The sequence below is a fragment of the Elephantulus edwardii genome, unplaced genomic scaffold (assembly GCF_000299155.1).
Source record: "Elephantulus edwardii isolate Elephantulus edwardi_28Jun2011 unplaced genomic scaffold, EleEdw1.0 scaffold00052, whole genome shotgun sequence".
Classification (NCBI taxonomy): Eukaryota; Metazoa; Chordata; class Mammalia; order Macroscelidea; family Macroscelididae; genus Elephantulus; species Elephantulus edwardii.
In genome coordinates, this window is record NW_006399802.1 from 4,785,035 (window position 1) to 4,810,288 (window position 25,254).

The 25,254-nt window shown below is 50.2% G+C and overlaps 1 protein-coding gene across 1 annotated transcript in view; it reads right to left on the bottom strand.

Annotated features, from left to right (window-relative positions):
* The window catches only part of ANKS6 (ankyrin repeat and sterile alpha motif domain containing 6), a 60,663-nt gene that overhangs the window by 22,551 nt on the left and 12,858 nt on the right, over window positions 1-25,254 (bottom strand). The window contains exons 2-11 of the mRNA XM_006886875.1: window positions 23,844-24,337; window positions 20,812-20,856; window positions 19,478-19,682; window positions 17,658-17,764; window positions 15,315-15,463; window positions 13,965-14,157; window positions 13,228-13,277; window positions 8,873-9,076; window positions 8,043-8,196; window positions 4,538-4,707 (exon numbers count right to left, since the gene is read on the bottom strand). Coding sequence (XP_006886937.1) covers window positions 4,538-4,707; window positions 8,043-8,196; window positions 8,873-9,076; window positions 13,228-13,277; window positions 13,965-14,157; window positions 15,315-15,463; window positions 17,658-17,764; window positions 19,478-19,682; window positions 20,812-20,856; window positions 23,844-24,337 — 1,771 coding nt within the window. The remainder of the gene's footprint in view (window positions 1-4,537; window positions 4,708-8,042; window positions 8,197-8,872; window positions 9,077-13,227; window positions 13,278-13,964; window positions 14,158-15,314; window positions 15,464-17,657; window positions 17,765-19,477; window positions 19,683-20,811; window positions 20,857-23,843; window positions 24,338-25,254) is intronic.

A 25,254-nucleotide genomic window follows, 5' to 3' on the forward strand; every position in this document is an offset into this window, starting at 1 on the left:
TTGGTCTAGATAATGTCTATTGATCTACCTTCTCGTTCACTGATTTTTTTCCCCTTGGCTGATGTCAAGTTTACTGGTGGGCCCATAGAGGCATTTCTCATTGCTGTGTTTATCTCCAGCATTCTAATCAGTTGACTCTTGCCATTTCTATCACTGGTGAAAATTATTTGTTTAATCTTGGTGTGGTTCACATTTTCCACTAGAGTCTGCCACATTAATTGTTTTTGTACTAAGTGCCGTCGAGTCATAGGTGACTCATAGCGATACTAGGAACGAAAGACCTGGACACCTGTATAACTTTTGTCCTTTCTCCAGGTTCATAGGGTTTCCAGAGGCAAGCTATTATGGAAGTGGATGCTATTCCTGTAGTTACTTGAAATTCCCTGTCAGATAACTCCAGCTTTAGTCACCTCAAGGGCAAGGAGCTCAAATCCACCAGCTGCTCTGCGGGAGAAACATGGGCAACCTCTTCCCCTGCCATTACAGCCTCTGAAAACCCACAGGGGGGGTCAGTGGAGTTTCCCCACTTAGTGGCTGAGTGAGTGGGCAGGAAGGGCTGTCTCGGAGTCCGGTTCTCAAGAGTGCTTTGTTTCTCAGGAGTGTGCTATTTCTCTTTAGAGACCTAATTTTTGCTGAACTCCTCACTTCTTGTGTACGATGGCAGAGACTAAGGTAGGTAGTTTTATATCTGGAAGTGGGTACACCACCCCTTTTGCTAGCAGTTAGCACTCCTTCCAGCTGACTGCACCCCAGAGTAAAGAAAGAAGCCCTTTCCTCAGCTTTACGGATGAGCTCCCTATACTGTCAATAAATTCTTCCCTCTGCTTTTTCTATCACTGGCAGGAGATAAGCAGTGCATCCATTCAAAATGGACCCAATCCAGCCAAAAGCAAAGGAACATGATACTCTGGGTATGGGGAGGAAGAACAGGTAAACAGAAAATTACTGATGTTCTCTGAAACAGCAGCACGCTTCCCTAGATCCCAGTGGAGTGGATGCACCCACAACAAGATCTCTCCCTCTCTCCTGATTTACTCTTTTTGTCCTGTGACTGAGCTCTCCTTCCACAGGCATGAAGACTGGCTTAAGTAACTTGCATATCCACCCTTCATCTCAGCAATGTCATGAGATCAGGCCCCAGTCAGGCCATTACAAAACGGGACACGCACGGCCCAGACATCCGGGTCACTCCAGCTGACAGCTAACCACCAGGCATGTATGTGACCTCTCCTTCCTGGAACCAGAAGAACTGTCCAGCTAAGCCCAGGCTGAAATATCAACCTAGAAATTCACGAACCCAATAAATGCTGTTTGCATCAGGCTGCCAAACTGCAGGGTGGCAATAAAAGCTGATAGACCTCGTGTGCCCACTGGGACCTCGAGGGAAGCAGAAAGCACTGGTGCGGACTCTGATTCCACCCACTTCTCGTGTCCTCCAGCCCTCACTGCGTCCTTGAACATCCTAGATGACTGCCCACAATTAAAGCTACTTGTTTTAAGCAAAGTGCAAAAACCAAATTCAAGAGCCTCCCATTTTGAATACTAATTTCTGATTCTTCCCAAGGGAGTCTCTGAAAAAGCACTTCTTGTCTCCATTTTACTGCTGAAGGCTTTGACAGAAAGCCCACATCTATGTCTTCTGATTTAGGGCAGTGGTTTCTAAGAGTGCTGGGCTGGGTTGGCTACAGCGGACTCTAGGGGAAAACTGACTCCCCAGACCCCAGCCACAGAGTCTCAATCAAGCAGGCTTGGGTGGAGCCCAGAGATCTGAATTCTTAAACAGTCCTCCAAGGTTACAGCATCATTACATTCAAAGTATCAGGTGATTGTTGGAATAGGTCGTTTCCCCAGTTTATTGTTTCCTGAATGCATCTCTGACAAAATCAATTTCCTTTCATCAGAATATATTTGTATATAGATTATACATGACAGATGTATGCAAGCAAGGTAATATTTACTATAATTTATAACGCAGAGCTAGCTTGCTTATTTCCTTTAATCAAAGAAAGTTAACAATATCCAATATCTAAGATCATCGAAACAGAAACATTTAGACAACAAAGAAGAAAACTCAAAGCCCCAGGCTACCAGACTTACTTTAATGAGTAGCTCTGAGTTTCCTCGCAGCAAAGGCAAAAGAAGAGAAATAAAACAGATTATAATTTTTATTATCTAATAAAAATTATATTAAAGTATTAAGGGAGACTTGCCCCCCTAGAGCTAAATTTAAAAAGCATTAACAGAGTCCTAGTATATAATCTGAAGTGCACCTGACCCAAGCCACAGAATTTACAATTGCTTTACGTTCATATGGAAGTGGAAGAGCAAATGAGGAAGATTATAGAAGAGTCTGTGCTTTTGAATCGTGGAGCCGGCAAAGATTACTGGATACACCATGGACTGACAGACGAAAAACAAATCTGTCTTGAACGATCTGCAGCCAGAGTGATCCTTAGAAACAGAGAGGGTGAGACTTTGTCACACACATAATTTGGGTCTGTGAAGAGGAGGGGCCAGTCCTTGAAGGATGTCTGCTTGGAAAAGCAGAGGGTCAGTGAGAGAGAGAAAGATCCTCAGTGAGATGGACTGGCAGTCAATGGAAGAATGGGGAGGCCATGCGGGCAACACAGGACTGGGCAGGCTTTTGTTCTGGACACATGGGTGCTGTGAGTTGAAGCTGTCTCAATGGCATCCCACAACAACATAATCCAAGGCATTTTGAACATAATGGAAAACACACTAGGTTTTTAAGAGAATTATTTTGGGAGCCAAAGTGTAAGAAAGAAAGAAGGGGGAAAAAAATCTCAAACTACTGTCAAGTTGATTCCTCCTACAGGACAGAGGAGAAATCCCTCTAGGGTTTCCCAGACTGTAAGTCTTCAGGAAAGCAGACAGACTGCTGGATCTTGCATCCTCAGAACACTTGGTGGGTCTGAACCACTTGCATTCTGGTTAGCCGAGTGAGTAACTGTTATGCCACCAGCGCTCCTTAATGTATAAATGGAACTGAATTTTGTGGCTCATGGCATGTCACACAGCTAAGCAGAAGGCCTTAAGTCTCTGGCTTGAATCCATTGGCGCCTCTGTGGGAGAAAGCTGGGCAGACTCCTCACATTCAGATTTAGCCCCAGAAACCCACTGGAGGGTTGCTGTCAGTTGAAGTCACTTGATGGCAAAGAGTTGTTGCATAAGGGATTTTGAATAACAGAATGGATTGAGTGCTCACTCAACAGTGGCTGAGAGGGGGAAAATATATACATTCAAAATTCTTCATTCATTGATTAAAACATCACCGCCTGGAGTAAACGTGAGTGATGGCAAAAGTCCCAGAATGAGGCTATGTGGCCCTAACTTTTCTTGGGGGAATCTTAAAACCATCTAGGTAACATGATGATGGGTGCGCTTTTGCTGGACTTGGGGGCCTTTCCAAGGAAGGTGCGCGCTCCTCCATAATACTAGGGGACAGCCAGTGGTGGATGAGAAAACTGTTTGATAATCATAACTAGGATCCCACATCGTGAGGCGTCTCCCCATTACTCAGTGGAAAATCAGCCCATTAAGAGGGGCTCAGGAAATGAAGATTCCAAAGACACTAAGGGATTTCCCAATCCAGAGACGCACTTCCCCTCCAGTGTAAAGTCCCTCAGTGTTAACCACCAGATGACAGCTACAGCAAATGTGGGAGCACGATGGAAGTGATGCAGGCGTGGTGTCCAGAGGCTCTGCTCCGTCCACTGACCTTCAGGTCCCCAAGACACTCTCTTCCCTGAAGTTCTTCTGTCTCCCTGGGAATGTCTTACCAGCCCTGCCCCACCTCCACCCATGTCCAGGATCCTTCAGATCACTCCAGATACCATCAATGCCCTCAGCCTAGTAGGGACCCCCACCTATGCCCCACAGCATCCCCATGTCTCTAGGATACCCCACCTCATACTGATGTGAGACAGCTGTGGCTATCGTGACACTTTCTGTTGGGCAGTGGGCACCTTAAACCCCCAGTTTGCGGCCGGACAGGGGATCCTCCCCGCTAACACAGGCCAGGCACAGAGTGCGTGCTCCTCTGCATAAACAGAGGATTAATAGGGCAGGAGCATGGGCACTGCCAACGACATGGGCAGCAGTACTAGCTCACACGTACAGAGGGCTCGCACCTGTGTCAGCCCCGTCCTAAGTGCTGATGCTCTAGGGCTGGGATTTGAGCCCGGGAACGCTGGCTCATGAGTCTATGCTCTGACCCAATTTTCTGTAATCCGTGAACAAATGTGAACAATCTAAGGCTGCGTGACCAACATTCGGGCTCCTGACCTGGAGACCGGGTGGGCGGCATGCACAGGTGTGTTCTCGGTGACGCCCAGGTGGTTCAGATGAGATGAGGAAAATGAGCCCTTTTCAGAAATCCTGGGGTGACCAGCTGGAAGGAACCTCTCTGATCCTGTTCCAAGGTTGTGCCACCACCCACACCCCTCTACCCCCACCTCGGCACTGAGGGCCAGGTTGGGAGGAACACGGAATGCCAGAGGCCAACACAGAGCGGTACCTTGCTGCTGGGAACACTGCCCCCTGCTGGGGAGACTGGAAGCTCCGATGGGCCGGACCCTGGTGCTGGCCCAACAGGGCTTGACTGCTGGCTGGGCTTCTGCTCTGATAATCCAGCTGCTTTTTTCCTCTGGGCAGCGATCTGGGACAAGACACTATCTATGCTGCCACCTGAGAAAAGAGTAATAGGAATGGCTGAGGCAGGAGCAGGGTAGTGGCAACACGGGGGTGGTGAGCTGTCATGGGCCAGCTCGACTGCTGCGCTGGGTGCCTTTCCTGTCCGGCTCTGGGTCAGGGCTGACCATTTGAGAATGCTGCATGAATTTTCCTACACCATCCTCTGCCGGGCATCCTGGTCAGGAACAGCCTTTCTAGGCCCTGTGAACATCAGCTCCAACCCCCTGCTCTCTGCTCTGACTGCCAGTGGCCCCTGAGATTCCACACCAGCGCCTCTACAGAACTCCCAGTGCTCCAGGGCTGGTGAGTAAGGACCTCTTACCTCTGGATCTGTGCACCTCCCAAAGGCCTGCAAGTCAGAGCCAACTCACGGCTGACCGGCCACTGTGTTTCTAAGGCTGTAATCACACAGGACGAGACTGCCTATCTTTTCCCCAGGGAGCTGCTGGTGCAACTGGATGGTCAGAGAGGCTCAGCCTCTGATTCAGCAGTACAATTCATCCCCAGCTACCACCAGCACTGTGTAGAGTCTGCTTCTGCTGTAAGTTCTCAATGCCATTGTGGGTCTGCTTTTCCAAGAGGCTTGACCAGCATTTCCTGTTTCCCAAGTCTATCTCAAGCTTCCAGATTATCCAAAAACGACTGGAACAGCACATCAACAGAGAACTACCAGAAGTCCAGGCTGGTTTCAGAAGGGGTCGTGGTACTAGAGATATTGTAGCTGATGTTAGATGGATCTTGGCTGAAAGCAGGGAATACCAGAGGAATGTCTGTCTGTGTTTCATTGATTATGCAAAGGCATTTAACTGTGTAGATCATAACAAACTATGGCTGACTCTGAGAAGATCGTTCTAATGCGAAACTTATACTTGGACCAGGAGGCAGTCGTCAGAACAGAGCAAGGGAACACTGCATGATTCAAAATTGGGAAGGGCGTACGCCAGGGATGCATCCTATCTCCATACCTTTTCAACCTATATGCAGAACAGATTATCCGGGAGGCTGGGCTCTATGAGGAGAAATGTGGGGTCAAGATTGGTGGACGATTTATCAACAATCTGCGTTATGCGGATGACACAACCCTGCTTGCTGAAACTGAAGAGGACCTGAAGCGCCTGCTGCAGAGTGTCAAGGACTGAAGCCTACAATATGGATTGAGGCTCAATGTCAAGAAGACAAAGATTCTCACCACTGGACCAATTGGCAGCATCAGGATGGATGGTGAAGAGATTGAGATTGTACACAGCTTTAGTTTGCTTGGCTCCATAGTCAACAGTCTTGGCACCAGCAGCCAGGAAATTAAAAGGCACATTGCCATGGGAAAGTCTGCTGTTAGGGACCTCTCCAAAGTACTGAAGAGCAATGGTGTCTCTCTAGAGACTAAAGTACATCTGATACAGGCTATGGTATTCGCAATCACTTGTTATGCATCAGAGAGTTGGACAATGACCAAGGAGGATAGAAGGAGAATTGATGCCTTTGAGCTGTGGGGCTGGAGAAGAGTATTGAGAATACCATGCAAACAGATTTGTCCTGGAAAGGGTTAAACCAGGTGGCTCCTTGGAGGCAAGGATTCTGAGGCTCCGTCTAACATACTTTAGACATGTTGTGAGGAGAGACCGGTCCTTAGAGAGGGACATCATGCTTGGGAGGGTGGAGGGACAGCGCAGGAGAGGAAGGCCCTCTATGAGGTGGATTGATTCAGTGACTGGGATAATTGGCATGGGAGTGTTAGAGACAGTGCAATTGGCACAGGACAGAGCGGAGTTTAGGGCGGTTGTACGTAGGGTCGCTATAAGTCCCACGTGACTCGACGGCACATAACAACAACAACAACATCTCAAGCTTCAAGTTATTATGAAAGACAGGGGGAAGTGATAGCACCCAGAACTAGAGGGAAGACACTGATAACTAACATTTACAGAGCATTTACTCTATGCTGGGCAGTGTTTTAAATATTTTATATGTACAGATAGAGCTGTTGTGGAAAGCAAAATGCATCACAACCAGGCAAACCCATTGACCCCACCATCCTGATTCTGGAGAAATTCTGTCAGGGAAGTGACCAGAAAGAAGTCCAACGTGGAGGTGCAAGGATATTACTTAGTGCTGCCTATTGTCTGTAAGAGGGAAAATATAGAATCATCAGTCGTGGAGCTCAACAAGGGGGGAATTGGTTAAACCAGCTGTGATCCCTCACACAGACGGAGCCCAAGTAGCTAGAAAAAAGATGCTGTGGATTTGTTCTTCAACTTGAAAAGATGGGGCCAGTACAGTAATGCGGTGGAGTGAGGGGTGTAAGACACGAAACAGCCTGACCCTCAGAGTAAGGCATGTGTTTAAGGGGATCAGCTCTGATGTCAGAAGGCCTGGGGCGGGGTTCGAGTCCTGCCTTTGGTCCTTAACAGCTGTGAGAATCTGAATGATGAACTTTTGCAGAAGCTCAGTTCTCTAATCTGCAAAAATGGGGCGATAACCTCACAGCCTGGTGAGGAGACTAAATGCGATCATTCATGGGCAGGCCGTGGCACTGTGGCTGTCATGTGCACTGCCCACCTAATGCATTCTGCTTCTATAAACTTTCATCACACACACAGAAATAGATAACAAAATACTGATGATCACTGTTGTATATCATCAAGTTGGAACCAACTCTCCAGCAGGCTTTCAAACGCACTTACTCACACCAGAGACTGCCCTTATATCTCCCATGGAGCAGCTGGTGTATTTGAACTGCGTATCTTTGGGTTGCCAGAGCAACACTTTACCATTAGGCCACAGGAGTAGTAATATGTTCTTGTTTATCTCATTTGCTTTTTAAATTTTTTTTTCCTAAAAAGCATACAGTCTTCACGTAATGGCAAAGGTTCCCTCCCTGCAAAGCTGTCTGTGGTTAACTGTGGACAAGCCCAGAGAGGATGAAATCGTAGGCTGTGACTATAAAATTACTGGGGGGCACGACTGTCACCAACTGCTATGTGAGCCTGGGCAGAGCTCCTGCCACCCCGAGTCTCACTTTCCTCTCTGTGTAAGGAAAGGGCTGGATGTGAGCTCTCTAAGACTTGACTTTCTAGGATTTGAAACAACATAACATCGTACATTCATTTTAATTTCTTGTGAAGTTTTACATGATAAAGCACTATGGTCTTTATTTCCTCTCTTTCAGTCCTCCTTCTGCTGAGAAAATGCAGAAGAAACCCTAAAATTTCCTCATCCTAAGGAGAAAGACACACGTGCATATCAGTTACAGAATGACTGCTGACGTGGCATGGGGGGGCGGTGTTCACAGCCTTGGCCCCTGCTCTGCCCACTCCTGCCCTGAGACCCACCTGAGCGGTTATGCAGCTCCCCACCATGCCTGCTGACGCCCCCAACTCCGCTGGCACCGCCCGACGAATGAGGCGAGTGGTTGAAGTTTCCAGAATTGGCAGGAGACGCTGGGCTTCTGGAGAGACTTGGGAATTTAATGGGCCGGATGGAAGCCTGGAGGAGGGAGGTGGGTGGCATGGTCAGCATATGTTCTTTCTCTCCCCAGACTGCGAGTCACGCAGGAACCCTGGAGTCCTGCTGGCCCAAGCCCCTGCTCATGGTCCCCCAGCACAGCCCTGACAACCAGCACGCTGAAGTCACCAAGTGATGTTGCTCTCAGGTTGAGCCCTGGCCATCACTGATCCCATAGGCCACCTTGCTGAGATGTCAAGCTGATTCCACCTCACAGAGACCCTAGAGGACACGGCCAATCTACCCACAGGGTTTCCAACACGGTCCTTTTGGAGAAGCCGTCCACCTCACCTTGCTCCTGAACAGCTGGCTGGTTCAACCCACCTACCTTCTGGTAAACAGCTGAGTGCTTAACTACAGTACCACCCAGAGCTAGCTCTGAAAAGAGCTGACCTCATCTTTCCTTGAAAAAGCTCAGAAGGCCCCCATCATAACCAGCGTAAAATCTCGCCCTTTGGGCATTGCTGGAGCCTTGTTCCACACTGCTGATCCCACGGTTCCCTAAGAATGCGCAACCAAATCCCAAGTCACCACCTTCAGGAGGCCTTTCCCAGCCTGCCTGGTGCTGAGCGCACACCCTCCCCACCGCTCTCCCCGATCTGTCACACCACTGTCCTCTGAGCTCCTCAATGTGCAAAGCGTGCCACCTATGACTTACGGTGTCCACACTCCCACTGCCCACAGCGTGGCCTCGGCTGGCTCTGTGGGGCAGCACGGTCTTTGTGGGGTCAGCTTTCCCATTGCGACATGTCCGGGACCGATCAGAGCTCCAGAGCTCAAAAGTGGAAGGGGGCAGGAAAGGAGGGATGACAGCCTTCAGCTTGTCGCTCGGGAGTCTGGTGAAGGGGGCTCCGTTTCGAAGCTGAAAGAGACGGGCTGTGGGTTAGACAAGCCCCGGGAGAAGACTCCAGCCTGTTCCTACCTCTCAGAGCACAGCGCTACCACCACCCCTTCACCTAAGCCTGAAACCACAGCGATGCCTTCAGCTCTCCCCCCAGCAACCAGGCAATCCTCACACCCAGGGCGGACTAACCGGTGAGTATGGTCTGCACGGACCTGCCTGGAACAAGGTATGTCCCAGGTATGTTGATGATGTTTATTTGCTAATCTGTGGTGAGCAATTTTCCCTGGCTTTCACCAGGTCACTGGTGAGCGGACACAGGTAAAATGCACACTATAGACTGGAGGGATGGCGCAATTAGATCTGCGTGCACCTTGGTTATTGGGTAACCTGGTCTTGCCCATAGCTGTTACACTCCAACTCCTAGCTCCTTGTGGGCCCACACACAGCAAAGTCAGGACAGAGGTGGGGGTTGGCGAGCTTTACCATGCTGTAATGGGGGTTCAGGGGGCTGGGAAGACACAGAAGGGGGTACCACAGCGGCACGCAGAGAGTGTCCGTCTGAGAAGGGGCCCTGAACTGAGTGAGCCTGGGGGATAGGCACTCCAGGCAGAAGGTGATCCGACACACGAAGAGAGGACAAGTTGTGTAGACAGCAAGGAGTGATGTGTGTCTGGAGCCAGGTTTCTGAGGGGAAGGGGTTTCTGTGGGGAAGGGGTTTCTGAGGGGAAGGGGTTTCTGAGGGGAAGGGGTTTCTGTGGGGAAGGGGTTTCTGAGGGGAAGGGGTTTCTGTGGGGAAGGGGCAGGGAGCGAGGAGCTGGAGGCTCAGCTCTTGAAGACCTCAGGAGGCCAAAATACTCCCTTCTCCACCCCGCCACATTCTCCCCAACGCCAGCCACACCTCCTACTGCTGACATTTTACTGTGATTTAATTTTACGTTTGAAATGTGATTTGAGGTCCGCATAAATTCCACACCATGATGACTGCTGGTCGTCGAGAAAGAGCATTTGCACAGTCCACACTAACTTTAATTAAGAAAAGACCATGAACTCCATACCAGATGGAGCTTTGCAGGGAAGGACATCCCACAGCTAAACCCGCCTCGGGAGCCAGGCAGGCGGGTGTCTCCACGCCGATGGCTGCAAAGGCCCACTCAGCCGGGTGCCCGGCCAGCCACCATCTGCCATGGGCGGACGGGCAGGTGCACTGCTGCCCTCTACAGGTGTGAGAGGGGCAGGAGTCTGGGTTCCCGCCCTGGGCCGGCTCTGCAATTCTCCAAGTCCATGGGCAAGTAGCATCCCCCTCCGGTCCCCAGCAATTGCATCAGACACACAAAGGGTTGGTCTGGAAGATGCTAAAGACCCTTGGGCATTTCACTTGTCACCTTGACCTAAGAATTCCATATCCAGAGGAAATACTCAGGCAAGAAAGGAAAGCCGCAGTGTAAGGACATTCATCAGAATTCTGTCGAATGAGTGCACCTAGAAAGCCCAAGGTCCAGCAGACCGGTTTTGGGTAAAGAGGGCACACCTCTGAGATAGAATGCCCTACTGCGCAGCCAGGAAATACAACCAAGACTGCGCCTTGCTGTAAGTTGTCAGTGACTCCATTCCCCCTCATGGGGGAGCCCTCTGGGGGTGGGGGACCAGAACTGCTCCGCAGGGTTTGCAAAGCTGAAACCTTTAGAATGACTATCACCAGGGTTGCTCCCCAAAGTACCTCTCCAGGGTTCAAACCACCAACCTTTTGGTTAATAGTTGAGGCTTTAGTAACTCAGGGACAAACGGTGTTTATTGTTGTTATTAGGTACTGTATGACTTCACCTCATAGTGACCCTTTGTCCTGCTGTGCCATCCTCACTATCTTCACCACGCACAAGTTCACTGTTAGTTTCATGTGTCTGTCAGTCCATCTTGTTGAGGGTCTTCCCCTCGTTCTCTGGACCCTCCACCTTTCCCAGCATAATGTCTTTTTCCAAGGACTGGACGACGTGCCCAAAGTATGGGAGATGACGTTTCACCATCCCAGCCTCTAAGGAGCCAACCTGGTTGCATTTTCTCCAAACATATGTTTGTTCTTTTAGCAGGCCACGGTGTGTTCAATACCCTTCGCCAACACCGTAATTCAAAAGCATCAATGCTTCTTCAGTCTTTCATATTCACTGTTCAACTTTTATACACATATGGAGCAATGGAAAATACCATGGCCTGGGTCCGATGCACCTTAGTCTTTAAACTGACAATTTTGCTCTTTAGAAGAGTGTTTAAGGACATAGAAAAGATGGAGATGACAGTTTTTCCCTAAAATTTCAATACAAAATGCAAAAAATGAGAGTACCTATCTTAGAGGTTAAAAATTAATATTTTCAAGGTGTTTCAAACAGTGGCTGGCACTTACTAAATACTGTATGAAGTATATGCTACTGTTATTTATTTAGAAAATATATCTCCTCAAAAGATATACAGAGCAAAATCCTACTCATGATTATAACTGAGCATGGAATAAAGGTGATTTTCATTTTCTCCTTTTTTAATTCCCTGAATTTTCAAAAATTCCTACAGAAGTAATTACTCATTCAATAGTATTATCAAACACCTGGCAGTATAAGCTCCCAGTCAGTGAGACGAGACCTCAGTTTATCTCCATTGGTCAGAGCACACGAGGGTGGGGAATCCTGGTCCACACGCCAGGCTCCGTCATTTCTAGCAATCCAGCCATGGTGCTGGCTATCCCGGCTCCGAGGCAACCTCTGCTCCCTTCACCGCTCCAACACTGCCCTCTACTGGCCAGCTCTCAAAAGAGGGGCTTGGCACTGAAGGACATTGAGTCCATCCTCAACCAGGAGGCTTTCATTCTAGAGAAGAGGACAGTGAAGCCCAGGAAGTGGAGGCCACCCAGAAAACAGCTGAGAGCTCATCTGAGGCCAGGGATTAGGAGGAGGGCAGGGATGGCGAAGCTTCCTCTCACATACTCTGAGCACGCTGCTAGGAAAAGCTAGTCCCTGGGGAAGGACATCATGCTTGGAAAGGTGGGAGGATGGTGAGGGAGAGGAAGACACGCTACCAGGTGGGCTGACACGGCGATTGCAGCTATGGGATCGAGTGTGTCAGAGACTGAGGACGGCACAGGAAAGGACAAGGTTCAGGTCTGTTCACAGGGTCAGTGTGAGTCCTTCTTACTCATTTCAGTGGCCCCTAACCACCACCACAACCTCCCACGAGCAACATTACCCTTAGGTCAGTGACAGCACACTGTCACCAGTATCTCGCTCCCACACCTTCCTCAGTAATGGCATCCTTGATTTTCAGTTGGGCCCATGATCACCAAGAACAAAGGCTTAATTCCCTAGCCTTTTACGCAGCATGATTTGGCTACGTGATTAAGTCTTGGTCTATGAGATGGAAGGAGAAGCCATGTACGCCAGTTTCTAGGAAAACCCCTTAAAAGACAGCTGGCATGTACTATGACAGTCTCTTATCTCTTTTTTCCAGTTGCTTGCAATGAAGCAGTGATGGCCAGAGCTTCAACAGCCATACTGGGCCTTGAGGAAACCTTCATAACAGAAGTCATGCATGGAAGGACAGACAAAATAGAAGGAGGCAGGGTCCCGAACTCCACAGGGCAGTACACCAGCACTAAGCTTTATTTTCATGACAGAAATAAGCTTCTCTCTTATTTATGCCTCTGCTTTTTGAGTGTTTTCTGTTACTCATAGTAGAGCCCAATTCTGATTCATCTCTTGTGTACAGATGAGGAAACTGAACCCTCTCTCAGCCTGGACACACACCCTTCACTTTGATGTGTCTCCCCAACTCTCCATGACAAACTGTTGAGTCCTGCTGTCTGGTGCCACCGAGCAAATCCTTCCCCTCCAAGCTCTGTCCAGTGCTGCTTCCCCTGACGTGGCCAGGGCTTATGCCAACTGCTGGACACTTGTGACCTCACTGTGCTGACCGACAGCTTGTCTCACAGGATTGATGTCTGCCTGGATTCGTCAGTGCCTGAGATGGGCCCTAGCTCTGCTCACTGTTACGCGTTTGGATCCTCAACCCCAGCTGTGACCACCACAGAGCCAGCGGAACACTCACACGCCCCCTTGGAAATCAATCACCTAAAGATTGACCGGAGAGCACTGGGCACCTGCAAGGCTTTTAGGAAAGCCCACACTCACCATGGTTGTCAATAATGCATCTTCCTTTTCTCCTCTCGTGCTCCCAGGACCTGAGAGACAAACGGAAACATCTTCCACCGACCTCCCCACGTGTCCTCAGCATGAGGACGAGTGACCAGGTCGGCCTCCATCCTGGAAAACCAACTCTCCTGGGTGATTAAATATTTATTAATAATCGGCATCCACTATTTTAATAGAAGGAAGGCATTTAGAAAGTATCTCAGGGTGTGTTTTGAGCTTTTCCATAAAACTATGGGGAGCTGAGTCAGACAGTGAGGCACCCAGCTCAATAATCGGTCTCAAATGGCACTGCCGCAGAAGCCAGTGGGGGATGAGGAGAATCGGGCCGCTGAATCAACTTCTCAATCAGCATGTGAGCTTCGTTCAGTGGGCCGATGAAAATCCATTGGTTACCTCCAGTGATGGGGAGCTCACTACCCCAATCTCAAGTAATGAATGTCATTTTAAGGCCCTTTAGAGGCAGAGCCCAGTCTCTTACGATAGGCTGTTTTCTCCAAAGAAAGAAAATGGCCAGAAAGGAGAGGAAGAGACCAGAGTAGCTCGGAAGGGAGTGTGGGACAGAATCCGGGACTCTGGTGCTGTCTGGTACCTCCCTATTCAGCACACGGAGCCCCTTTCCCCTCGTCAGACCAATGTGCTCTGCGGCAATGTGCGCTGGAACAACAAAGGGCAAAGGCTGGGGAATGTCAGACCCTTCTGCAAGTGCTCTTTCTTACCACTGTCTTTGGTGGAGGGGACCACTTCAGGGAGTCGGGAGCGGCTGGTCATGTCTTGGGGGGCAGCCCTCATGGTGGAGTCCAGAGCCGGCTCATCAGAGAAAGGCAATGGCTGGTTGCTGGCCAGCCCCCGGGGCAGAGTGTGCATCAGCTTCAGCTTCCGGAACCGATTGGACATGCGGTTCCACCAGGACTGCCAAGGGAAGATGGAGCAGAGGTGAGGCCGCAGTAAGAGCTGGAAGACGTACCCAGTCAGTGATGACAGACCGCACGCATGCTTCCCCTCCTGGGTCCGTGGCAGGCACTGCCAATCAATCACAGCACCCCATCCCTTAAGCCACTGTCAGCCTCCGAATCCTTCCTAGCCAGATGGCCATTTCCATTCTGTTCTCTTCATGCAGACTGAGAAAGAGAGACCCTAACAGAGATGCCAACTTGCTTGAGTTAAGACAAAGGCAGACAGATGGGTGCAGAGGCAGCCCTAGATGTCTTAACACCTATCACTGCCTAAGGACCCTCCCTCACCCCAGAGATGGCATGAGAGGGTTCAGGGGTCCACACCGGGGCCCGGATCATCTGCTCCTCTAGCCCATCCGACAGAGAGGACTAGTCCTACAGAAGGCACCAGTGGCCACCCCAGGACATCTCTGAGGTCAGGGAGGTTTTCGGGACCTAGTCCCTAGAGGTGGCAGTGAGGACAGGCTGAAGAGATAGTCACGAACAATTCCAGGGGAAAGCCTGGCGCTTACAAGCACATGCCAGTGATGCCAAGTGTGTGGGTCAGTGACGGGGGCTAGTACCCTGGGCACCATGGGCCAGGCAAGAGAAAAGGCCTGTTTTCTGGGGTGAAAAAAGGTAAATCTGCTAGGGCAATAGGGGAGAATTCTAGGGAAGTAAACAGAATATTCAAAGTGCAGTTGGAAACAACCTGTGAGCGGCTGTCAGGGCCAATGCTCGGGTCCCTGGGGCGGCGTCCTCAGCAAACATGCCCATTCTCTAAAGCACAGGATGAGACCACCGGCCCAGGAGGAGCGGGGCAATTAAAGCCAGAAAGTATCTCAATAAATTCCCTACGTTTATAAATTGAGATTTCCTATCAGGATATGGATTTCTGGCTTCTCTTGGAAAACAGGGATTTGATCATGGACCCCACTACCTTTAGGTGGTTCTGTCACCCCGATTTGTACCTTTTTTCCCATTCCTTACTCCCAGCTCACGTTCTGCACCACTCTGATAAAGTCTCCTCAATTTAAACCAGCTCTGCACTAACAGGACACAGTGGGCTCCCTCCAGTCCCCCACCCGCCTGACCCTGGTCAGGAACTTCATGCTTAAGAAAGCAAAACCAAACCTTAAGTCCCCCCTTGTCATCCGGCAGCACGGGGATGCTCCAGGGCTGTCTGGCCTTTGAGTGGGGCAGGGGCGGCTGGTGGCTGGGCCGGCCTTTGTCTTTGTTCACCTGCATGCAGACAGATGCCAGCAGTCGGACAAGTTCCGTGTCTATGGACACAAAAGGCAGCATTATACCTGCAAATGTGACTGTGGGGCCATGAGGAGAGGCCTGAAGAAGATCCCCATCCACCAGAGAACTTGGCCCTGCAGGCCCAGGGTCTGTGTTCCTTCCAGAATGCAGTGAGGGTCACCAACTCTGTGTATGATCTTTAAAGGGTAGTTGACAGGCTGGCTGGCTGTCATGAGCCTGCTTTCCCAGCAAGAAGAAGCAGGGGCCTCTCCCACCAGGAAGGCACAGACCGAGTGTTCAAACATACACATTCCACAGGCAGAGTGCACAGGTTCAGAGCCTGTCTGCACCACCTGCTGGCTGTGCAATCGCAGCTAACGAGGCAGCCTCTCTGTGCCTCTGTGCAACAGGGCCCTCAACGCCCACCTCATAAAGGTGCCTTCAGAGAGAGCACTTGGGAGTAGCTAGCATGCAGTAAGTGCTTACGAAAGGTTTGTTATCATATGCTGTCAAGTTTGTTATCATATGCTGTCAAGTCAGAACCATCTCACAGCTGACCCTCTAGCAGGTTTTCAGAAGCAGTAGATCACATGGGAGGAGAGGAAGATTCGATCCACTTGCCTTTGGGATTGCAGCCCAACTTCTGACCACTAGGCCACCAGACAGTATGAATTATTATCAACTTAACTGGGTTTAAAAAAAAAAGCATCAAAAACTACTGGGCATAAAAGTACTCTAAACTGGCTATGTGACGGGGGTGTTTTCAATGGTTGGTCCCATTCCCCCCATTTTCAAAAATAAATAATTGCTGTTTTGATAATTAGGAGCCCTGGTGGCACAGTGTGTAATGTATTAGGCTGGTAACCAAAAGGTTGGCTGTCTGAATCCCCCAGGAAGATGGGCAGTCTCCCCTAGAAAGAAACACCGTCTCAGAAACCCAACAGAAGGCTGGTAGAAGTTGGGATCAACATGAGTGGGCTTTTGTTTTAGTTCTTTGATAATCAGGAGCGTAAATTCATTAAGGAAAAAAGATCCACTCAGGGTAGAATAATCCACAGGGGAAAATGAGAAGCCAGGACAGGAGTTAGGGAGAGGAGACATCGGGAAGAGACGAGCTCATCAGAAAGAACAATGTCTTGGAAACTCTGCTTCCAAACAGCAATTCCTGGCACGTGAGAAAGGAATCCGATTGGGCTGAGCAGTCACTGAACTTAGAGGAGGACCCCAACTTTCTAGCCTGTCGTGTCCTTGGTTAAGGTTCGCTCACTCATTGCTCTTAATAAAGAACCTCACAGCTGACCCTCCAGGGGACTTCCAAGGCTTTAAACAGCATATGGGGACTGTCCATCTCTCTGCCTCAGAGATGTTCATGTACTTGAACCACTGGAGAGGCCCGGCCCTCGGGTTACCAGCTCAGCTTCCTATGAACCACACCAGCAGAGCACCCCCTATAAATCTGGGGAGGCTCATATGAAAGCAGGTGAGCATCTGTTATGTCTAAGGGGCTTTTAACAGGTGAATGGCAGGAGAGTGCTATCCTGTAAGTTGAGACTGGCAGTGGAGCAGCGGCAGTCCCCTCACCTGGGACTACAGAGTCCCCTGAGAGCTGGCAGGCTGGGATCCCAGCAAAGGCTTCACAGGCCTCTGAGCTAAAACTTCAGAGTAATAGGAGAGAAGACGGCAGGAAGGCGCTGCCCCTTTGCTGGGTAACTGGGAGCCCAAGTCCTAGAAGAAGGTCCATCCCAGTAGGGAAGGGGCAAAGAGACTGAGAGAGATGGGCACATGACAGTGATGTCCAGGAGGCCCACATGGCCCTCCAGCCTCCACCACACAACTAAGTCAAGGGCAGCATCGCTCCAGCTCGGCTTCAGCTGGCCAAAGAGGTGGTGTATGCCGGCGGGGCCACTCAGATGCTACCACAGGACACAGGTACCACCTGAGTGGACTGGCCGGCGCGCACACACACTAAGCTGGCCTCACTGGAGAAACCTAAAAGGCTGGTGCTGAAACAGGCTGTGTCAGAACCCAGTGGTACCCGGTCCGAGACCAGGACTGCACTGGGGAGGGACGTGGTTTACTCCAGGCTTGGTGGTGAGCTCTGGGAACTTGAACCTGGTTTTCTCCTCTGAATAAGCAAGTGCTTCAAGCCCGACTGACAGAGGCAGAAAGTCTCTCGAGCCCCAGCTGAAGAAAGGCTGGGAGGAATGAAAGCCTTTTTCTGAAATAACCCACCGGGGTCGTTCAGGAGCATCACGAGGTCAAAGGCCGTGTATCCATTCTTTGCTCGAAGGGTGACATCAGCCCCTTGGTTTAGCAGATATTTGACAATTTCTTTATTCCTGAAAAGAAAGAAAATGCCCCAGTTACACCCACTGAGAGCAGAAGTACGGCCTTGTACCAGGGAAGCGAGATGGACAATGTTAATTATTGCTCAGTTTTGTGTGTTTTTGAAGGGCCCAGAGAATGACAACATGCCCTACCACTCCAGCAGATCATGAACGCTACTTAAACCAAAGCCCACGTGCTCCTGTGGACTTAATCAAGAACCCTTTGATGAAAGGGCTCAGCCCAAAACTCACTGGGCCCTGACAGCCACACACAGGCCCCATTACCCCCTCCCCTGTGGAAGCCTCCAACAGGACAGAATGTTGGAAATTTGAACCATGTCCCGCAAAACATGTGTTGAGTAACTGGCATTTGTACCCATGCACGTGGTCCTGTTCAGAAGCGGGTTTTCCAGTTAATAAGGCTCTACCAGGGTAGGCTGAGACCTTATCCCGGAAAGTCCCATCGGCTGTCACACTGCTAAGCCAAAGGCCACACTTTTCTGGGGCTGCGGATCCACCAGCAGCCCTATGTAAGAAAGATAAGCCATCTCCTCCCATGTGGCTTGCAGTCTCAGAAATTCAGTGGGAAGTCAGCTGTGAGTCAGTTCAAGTTCAAAATCAATGAGTGAGGAGTGAGTGAAGGGTGGATCCTAAACCTCATCACCTCTGAGGTATAAAAAGAACAAAAGAGGCACCACCACGTACACACACCCTCCAACCACGAAGAGGGAAGAGAGGCCATGTGAGAGCTGCCTACAAGCAAAAAGCAGACACCAGCAAGTGGGAGAAGTCCACAGGAGTCAACACGGCTGAGACCCTGATTTGGACTTTAGGCTCGAAAACTGTGAGAATAGAAATGTCTGTCCTTTAAAATCACCCCCTTGTGGTACTTCTGTTATAGCATCACTAGGAAACTAAGAAATAGGGCAAAAAAAGAGTCCTGAATTTGAAGTCAAAACAGCTCAGCAGTTGGGAGGCTGTGTGTAGATTTCTGTCCTTGTACCTCAAAGTCGCCTGCAGGAGGGAAACAGTCCCATCCTGCTGGGACGACCAGCTGAGAAAGGATGTGCAAGCATGAGAGAAATGCAGGTGCTGAGCCTAAAGAAATAATGAGCTCTGGTGGCCCTGTGTGGAGGCGTGGTGCCGCCAAGCCACGCAGGCAAGCGGGTGGAATCCACTAGCTGTTCCATGGGAGAAAGATGGGTCATCTCCTCCCATGCAATTCACAGTCTCTGAAAACGCGCTGGAGGCTCAGCTCTGAGTCGGTCCTAACTCTGGTGATGAACAACAACTTTCTAACAGAGAAGGCCACCATGATCCTCACCAGTAAGCCTCCAAGAACATGATGGTATGACTGGTAGATGGTATCAGTTCATTTCATCCAGGGGCCACTTAGAGGCCACTTACAGCTCAGTGGGAAAACTCCATATGAACTAACAACTGTTGAGCTGAAACCAACCTAGAGAAACGTGTCTGTACACAGGAGACACTCCTGTGGCATGGTTTTTAATTGTCACTGGTGGAATTCTGTGCTAGGCTAACAGGAAATCCAAACAGAATAAGGATGCAGGATGGAAGGACCTGCACTGCTTCAGTGTTGTCACCAGCATCAGGGCCCTGGAGTTTGTCTGCAGCATCTCAGGGCCATCAACCTCAGCAGCACCCCCATTATATCCCTATCTCAGGCCGGGCGTCCCTGTGATGGGGGTGACGTGGGACACTCACCCGTGGTAGGTAGCCTGCATGAGGGCCGTCCAGCCATGCACACTGTCCTGCTTGTCCACGTCGGCGTGCCTCTCCACCAGCAGCTGCACCAGAGGCAGCTGGCCCATGACAGCGGCCAGCATCAGCGGGGTAGCCCCATCCCCGTTGACCATGTTCACATGGTTGGGGTCTTCGTCGGCGATGTCTTTGACCAGCTGGAAGTTTCCTGCAGACACAAGTAGGTGACCGATAGGCCTGGTAACACGGACTTTATGCCTCTGGTTCATGTAACGCACATTCCCCGCGCCGCCTCTGCACTGGCTGCTACGTGCGGGCTACAAAGACAGCTCAGATATGATTCCTACTCTGAAATCCCCCCCATCTATGAGGGCAGGTTGTTAGGAAGCTCCGGTCCTGGGAAAAGACCTCATGCTGGGGGGAAGGTGAGGGTCAGCAAAAGAGAGAAAGATCCTCAATGAGGTGGACTGACATGGTGACTGCAGCAAGGAGCCTGTGCATGGTGGAGGCCACAGGATGAGGAGGACGGGGACCGGGCGAGGTTCGGATGTGCTCTGCCGAGGGCTGCCAGAATCCATCAACTTGACAGCACTTACCAACGACAGCTAACATAGGGACAGAGAAATGTACACAAATACACTTGTTATCTGTCCTCGAAGCCATTCGAACCCAGGGCCGACCCACACACCTACAGAACTGTTCCACAGGGTTTTCAAGGCAAAGCAGATCACCAGGCCTTTCTTCTGAAGCACCTCTGGATGGGTTTGAACCATCAACCTCTTGGCTGACAGTCAAGTGGTTAACCATTTGCAGCACTAAGGGACTCTCTCCAAAACATAAATAGAACAACTGAAAGAGGGATGTGCTGCTGGTGTCCTAAGAGCACAGATGAAGAAGACAAAAGGCAGTGGGTATACAGGACAGCTCAGGATTTGACGGAGGTGATGACGGGAGGGCTTCCTGGAAGCGGCGGTGGGGAGTAGTATTAAAGGAGGAAATTTTAGGCTAAGTAGCCCTTCACCACTCAGACTCTGGAAGTGTGTCGGTGGGTGGGCAGCAGGGTATTTGGAGGGTTAGAGAAAAGCTAGGGCATAGCCATGAGGTATAGCTAGCGAGGAGGGGGGCCAGGAGGGAGGGCTGCCACCTGCACGCTCAGCACCATAAACACCAGCCGCCAGCATCAGAGCCCCTCTGGGTGAAACTGCAGTTAGGGAACAACAGAATGCCAGCTCCTTTCTGAAAGCCTCTGGGTGGCTTGAAAAGGACTGCAAATATTAGGCTGGAAGAATGTGACCCTATATTCTCAAATACCCACGAAGGTTTTCTAAAGTGCTTACCCATTTTCAATGCATGGAAAATATCAGGTCGTCTTTTCTCCTCATCTGGGTAAACAGAGATTTGAAAAAGTTAACCACGGAGAAGTTTAATATAACAGGAAATTCACGAGGGGGTAACAATGCGGGCTGGCTTTTAAAAATGATCTGCTTCTTAGAAGCAATATAATCAAGAGACCCACACACCAGCAAACGCACTGCTTTTCAGGCTGTTACCAAGGCATGTATGAAAACTTGAGAGCTTTGGGGGACTTGGGGGGTGCAATCTGGCCAGAAATGCATGAGTGAGGGCAGATCACCACCTTAGGCCCACACTGAATCAGCAGTCTTTTGCTAGGCATGTTAGACTGTGGGAGTGCCTTTCTCAAAGATAAAACAGAGCAGCATACAATCTTGGAAGAGCCTGGATTCTTGTGAAATTTTAAAGGCACAATGGAAACTCTTCTCTTTTAAAACCTAAGTGCAAACTGTGAGGTAATGCAAAGAAAGCAGGAGGCTTCTGGGAGCCGAGCTGCTGAGATGGAAGCAAGGACGGATCAACCCACAGAGCCGCTGCTCACTTTTACCTTCCTTCCCAAATAAACAACCTGCACAGGGTCCTGAAAATCATTCCTGCCCCAGGCCGCAGAAAACGCCAGAAGGTGCCTGCCCACCAGCTGGTTCCCAGCATGTGAACTGAACGGAGGATGCCACAGAACCTCTGATTAATCCTGGGGGCCTGGCAGTGATGAAGGGAAACTGGACGGAACCTCGCGTCCAGATCAACCCTCTGGAGAGCTGAGCGGAAGCAATACCAAGCACACTCTAGAGTCTCAGTCAGCATATCTGTGTAGACAACGTCTACTTCCTGCGGCTGTTTTAGGGATCAAATGATAATAAATGGGAAAAGGCCCTGGGAGTCATTTACTCTCTCTGAGCCATCAAGGGAGAACCGACTCAGAGCTGACCCTCCAGCAGGTTTTCAGAGGCTGTAAATCACACGGAGAGAGATTGCTCATTTTTCTCCCATAGAGTGGCTGGTGAATTTGAACCACTTGCCTCTGGATGGGCAGTACAATTCCCTACCCACTAGGCTACCAGAGTGCCCTACTTCAGGAATGGAAAGCACCTATTTGAAGAGCACAGGGATCCAGGTCATGCACACAGTTAATGTGCTCCACTGTGACTGTCTTGAGTCCAGCTAGAAACACGTCTTCTGAGAGGTGACCATCTTTTGGAAAAGACTCGTCCCTGAGAAGTCCGTATAGTTCTGCCCTTAAACATATGAGGCTGTCATGGGTCAGTAGCAAATGGTTCTGATACGCAAAAGCAATTATCTGTGCTAGCTAGCAGCAATCTTTCCCCACCAAAGGGTAATGACAAAACTCTAGGACTTTTCATGGAAAGCACACACCTGGGCATAGGACCAAGCATCTATTAGCCTGTGAAGCACCATTAAGAGACAGTTTTGCCATGTTCCTTTAAAATGCCATGTTCCTTTAAGGAGTTAAATTTGCTGTGGGCTGGCCTTTCTCAGGCCAAGACCCTCTGATGGACCTGGCTTAGTTCTGTTGCCAAGCAACCATCTGGTGCGAATTAATCACTGACAGAGTCTGGCCTGACCCCAGGAGCCTGGGACTGCAGTGCCCCTGATGCCAAGCGACCCTGGGCTGGTCCCTTCCTCACTCTGGGTAGAAGAACTGACTCCAAGGCAACTGTTGTTCTGTTTTTGCTTTTTTATCTAACGCTGCATATACTGGGCAAGGACTGCCTTATCTCAGAGTCTCATATCTTTCTGCTCCTAATCACCCCACACAGTCAGATATCAGGAGCCCATTTTACAGATGGGGATGCAGGCTTGGAGAGCCACATGCTGGCTCAGCTCACAGAGCCGCTGGCCAGGGCTGGGGCTCTTCCCACAGGATCCCACGCCTTCTAAGTGCCCTGTACTAAGCTGCTAACTGGCGTGTGACTGTGGATAGGCCTCGTTCCTTCTCTGGGACTCTATTTCCAATCTGTACAAGATAAGTGGTCTCTTGGCTTAGGGTAGGCTTTTCCAGAACTCTTTCTTCCTCTTTCTGTTTGGGTGTCCTTTTGATTTTGGCCCTCTCTCCATCATGATGGGCTTATTAGGCCTGTTCAGAGCAGACTTTCCCTGACTGGGTGGTGTACTTCCCATACCTGCTGCATTCTGAGGTCTTCGGGTGGTCTAGAACTTCTCAAAGATGTAAGGTCTTTTGGGCTAGTTTGTCTAAAGATGAGTCCTTCAAGTTTTCACTTCTGGCCCTAAATTCATGTACACTGCAGCTCATCTCAGACCTGTGGCTGTGGTCAGCTCCAAGCAGACACACAGACAGAGGCCGCATGCACCATGGCTCATTCCATGGCCCATCTATTCTATGAAGCTGGAAGAATGAGATGTGCCCTGGGGCAGCTTTGCTAAGGGTTGTTTAGACAATCCCTGTGATGACAAGGAAATGGCAAACAGGGTACAGTAATAGGTCTTTAAAAAGCAAAACAAAACTCAAAGGGTTTGACATGTGTTTGGAGAATGATCACAAGCAGATTGAGTTCAGGCATGTTGGTCTAGGGCTGGGGTTGATCCATGGGCCAAATCTGCCTGTGGTCTGTTTGTGGGATCAGTTTTAGGGGACAGAACCCCGCTCCCCCCACTCATTTGCATGCTGCCTATTGCTGCTTTTTCTAACAGTTGCAACAGAAACTCCATGGCCCACAGAGCCTAAAAACCTTCACTATTTGGCCCTTTTTAAAAAAACAAGTGTGCTGTCCCCTGTTCTAGAGAGATCCCAGAACCACATGCCTCAGAGCCATCCAGTTAGGGTCAAGGAATCTTGTTATGGGGGTTCCTAGGCTCTTTCCTAGAGCTTCTAAACAGATACCCAGGAAAATGGGCTAGGAATATGCATTTAAGAAGCGCCCCCGTGAGTCTAACACATGCCACACGTTAACACTCTGCTTCTGTGGGTCCTTCCTTTTGGGCAGTCCCGGGCCTTAACCATTCAGACAGAATCTGAGAGGAACACATGGCACCTGACCTGTCTTGGGCCTGACAGTCGTCAGAGGGTCCAGGTAATCCGCCAGGTCCCTGTGCTTGCGGTCAAGGGCAACCTCAAAGGCAGTCTTCTCTAGCACGCTGAGATGGTCCAGGTTGGCCCCCTTCTCCACCAGCTGCTGGGCAACGCCGAGCCTCCCGCCAAGGGCTGCCAGCATCAGCGGGCTCCAGCCCACAGTCCGGGCAACGTGGTTGGGGTCTGCCCCCCACTCCAGCAGCAGACGCACCACAGCCTCGTGGCCGTGCTGGATGGCAGCCATCAGGGCCGTGATGTCCAGCAGCTCATCCCTGCTGCCCCCTGCCCTCGGCTGCTCGCCTGAGGTGTCCAGGAAGGCACCAGCTTCCAGAAGCAGCTTCACCACGCCCAGGTGGCCACCCCGAGAGGCTACCGTCAACACGCTGGCCCCCAGCCGGTTCTGGGCATTGATGTCAGCCCCGTGATCCAAGAGGAGGTGTGCCACGTTCACGTGCCCAAACCTACCAGGGAGACGGACAATGAGTGACACAGATAAGGAATGAGCATATGTGGCCATCACCCATACCAAACCCCGAGCCACTGCCAGCAAGTCAATTCCAACCCACAGCGACCTTCAGGACAGAGTGGAACTGCTCCGTTGTTGCTGTTATGCAGTATCGAGCAGCGGGTGGATTTGAACTGTGTGACTTTGGGATTGCAGTGCAGTTTCTTACCACTAGGCCACCAGAGCTCAACAATAACAGAGTGCCCCATAGAGTTGGAATTTTTTAAATTATTCTTTTTAATAGCCCATCTGAAACAGAACATATTTTCATACTTTCCTGTTTCTAGTTTCCAACTTAATTGACAAGTTTAGCTTGCGGTTTCTGTCTCATGCATAGAAAGGCTATGGAATACTTTTTAAAGACTACTATCTACCAGACCCATTTGTGTAGACTTGATTCTAACTCACAACAGCCCGACAGGAAAAAGGAGAACTGCCCCGTAGGGCTTCTAAGGCCTTGAAGGCTAGAAATCTTTATGAAGCAGACATTATATTTTTCTCGCACAGAGTGGCTAGTGGGTTCAAACCACCAACCTTTGGGTTAGGAGCTGAGAGTACTTTAACCACTACCTCACAAGGGCTCTAACAGCTGCTTATAATAAAAGGCCTTTGTGTGGTGTCTGACACAGTGCCGGCCTCTCCTCGTGCATCAGCTCAAAGGTGAGCAACTTCCCCTCCCGGGCTGGCTCTGCCTCTGCCGACCCACTAATGTAGGACTTTGGAAAGCACTTTACCTTCTTCATGCCATCATCTCCTCGTCTGTAAAACGAGAATGTGACTACATACTTGACTGGTTGTTGAAGATTAAGATTATTCTCTCTCTCTCTCTCTCTCTCTCTCACACACACACACACACACACACACACACACACA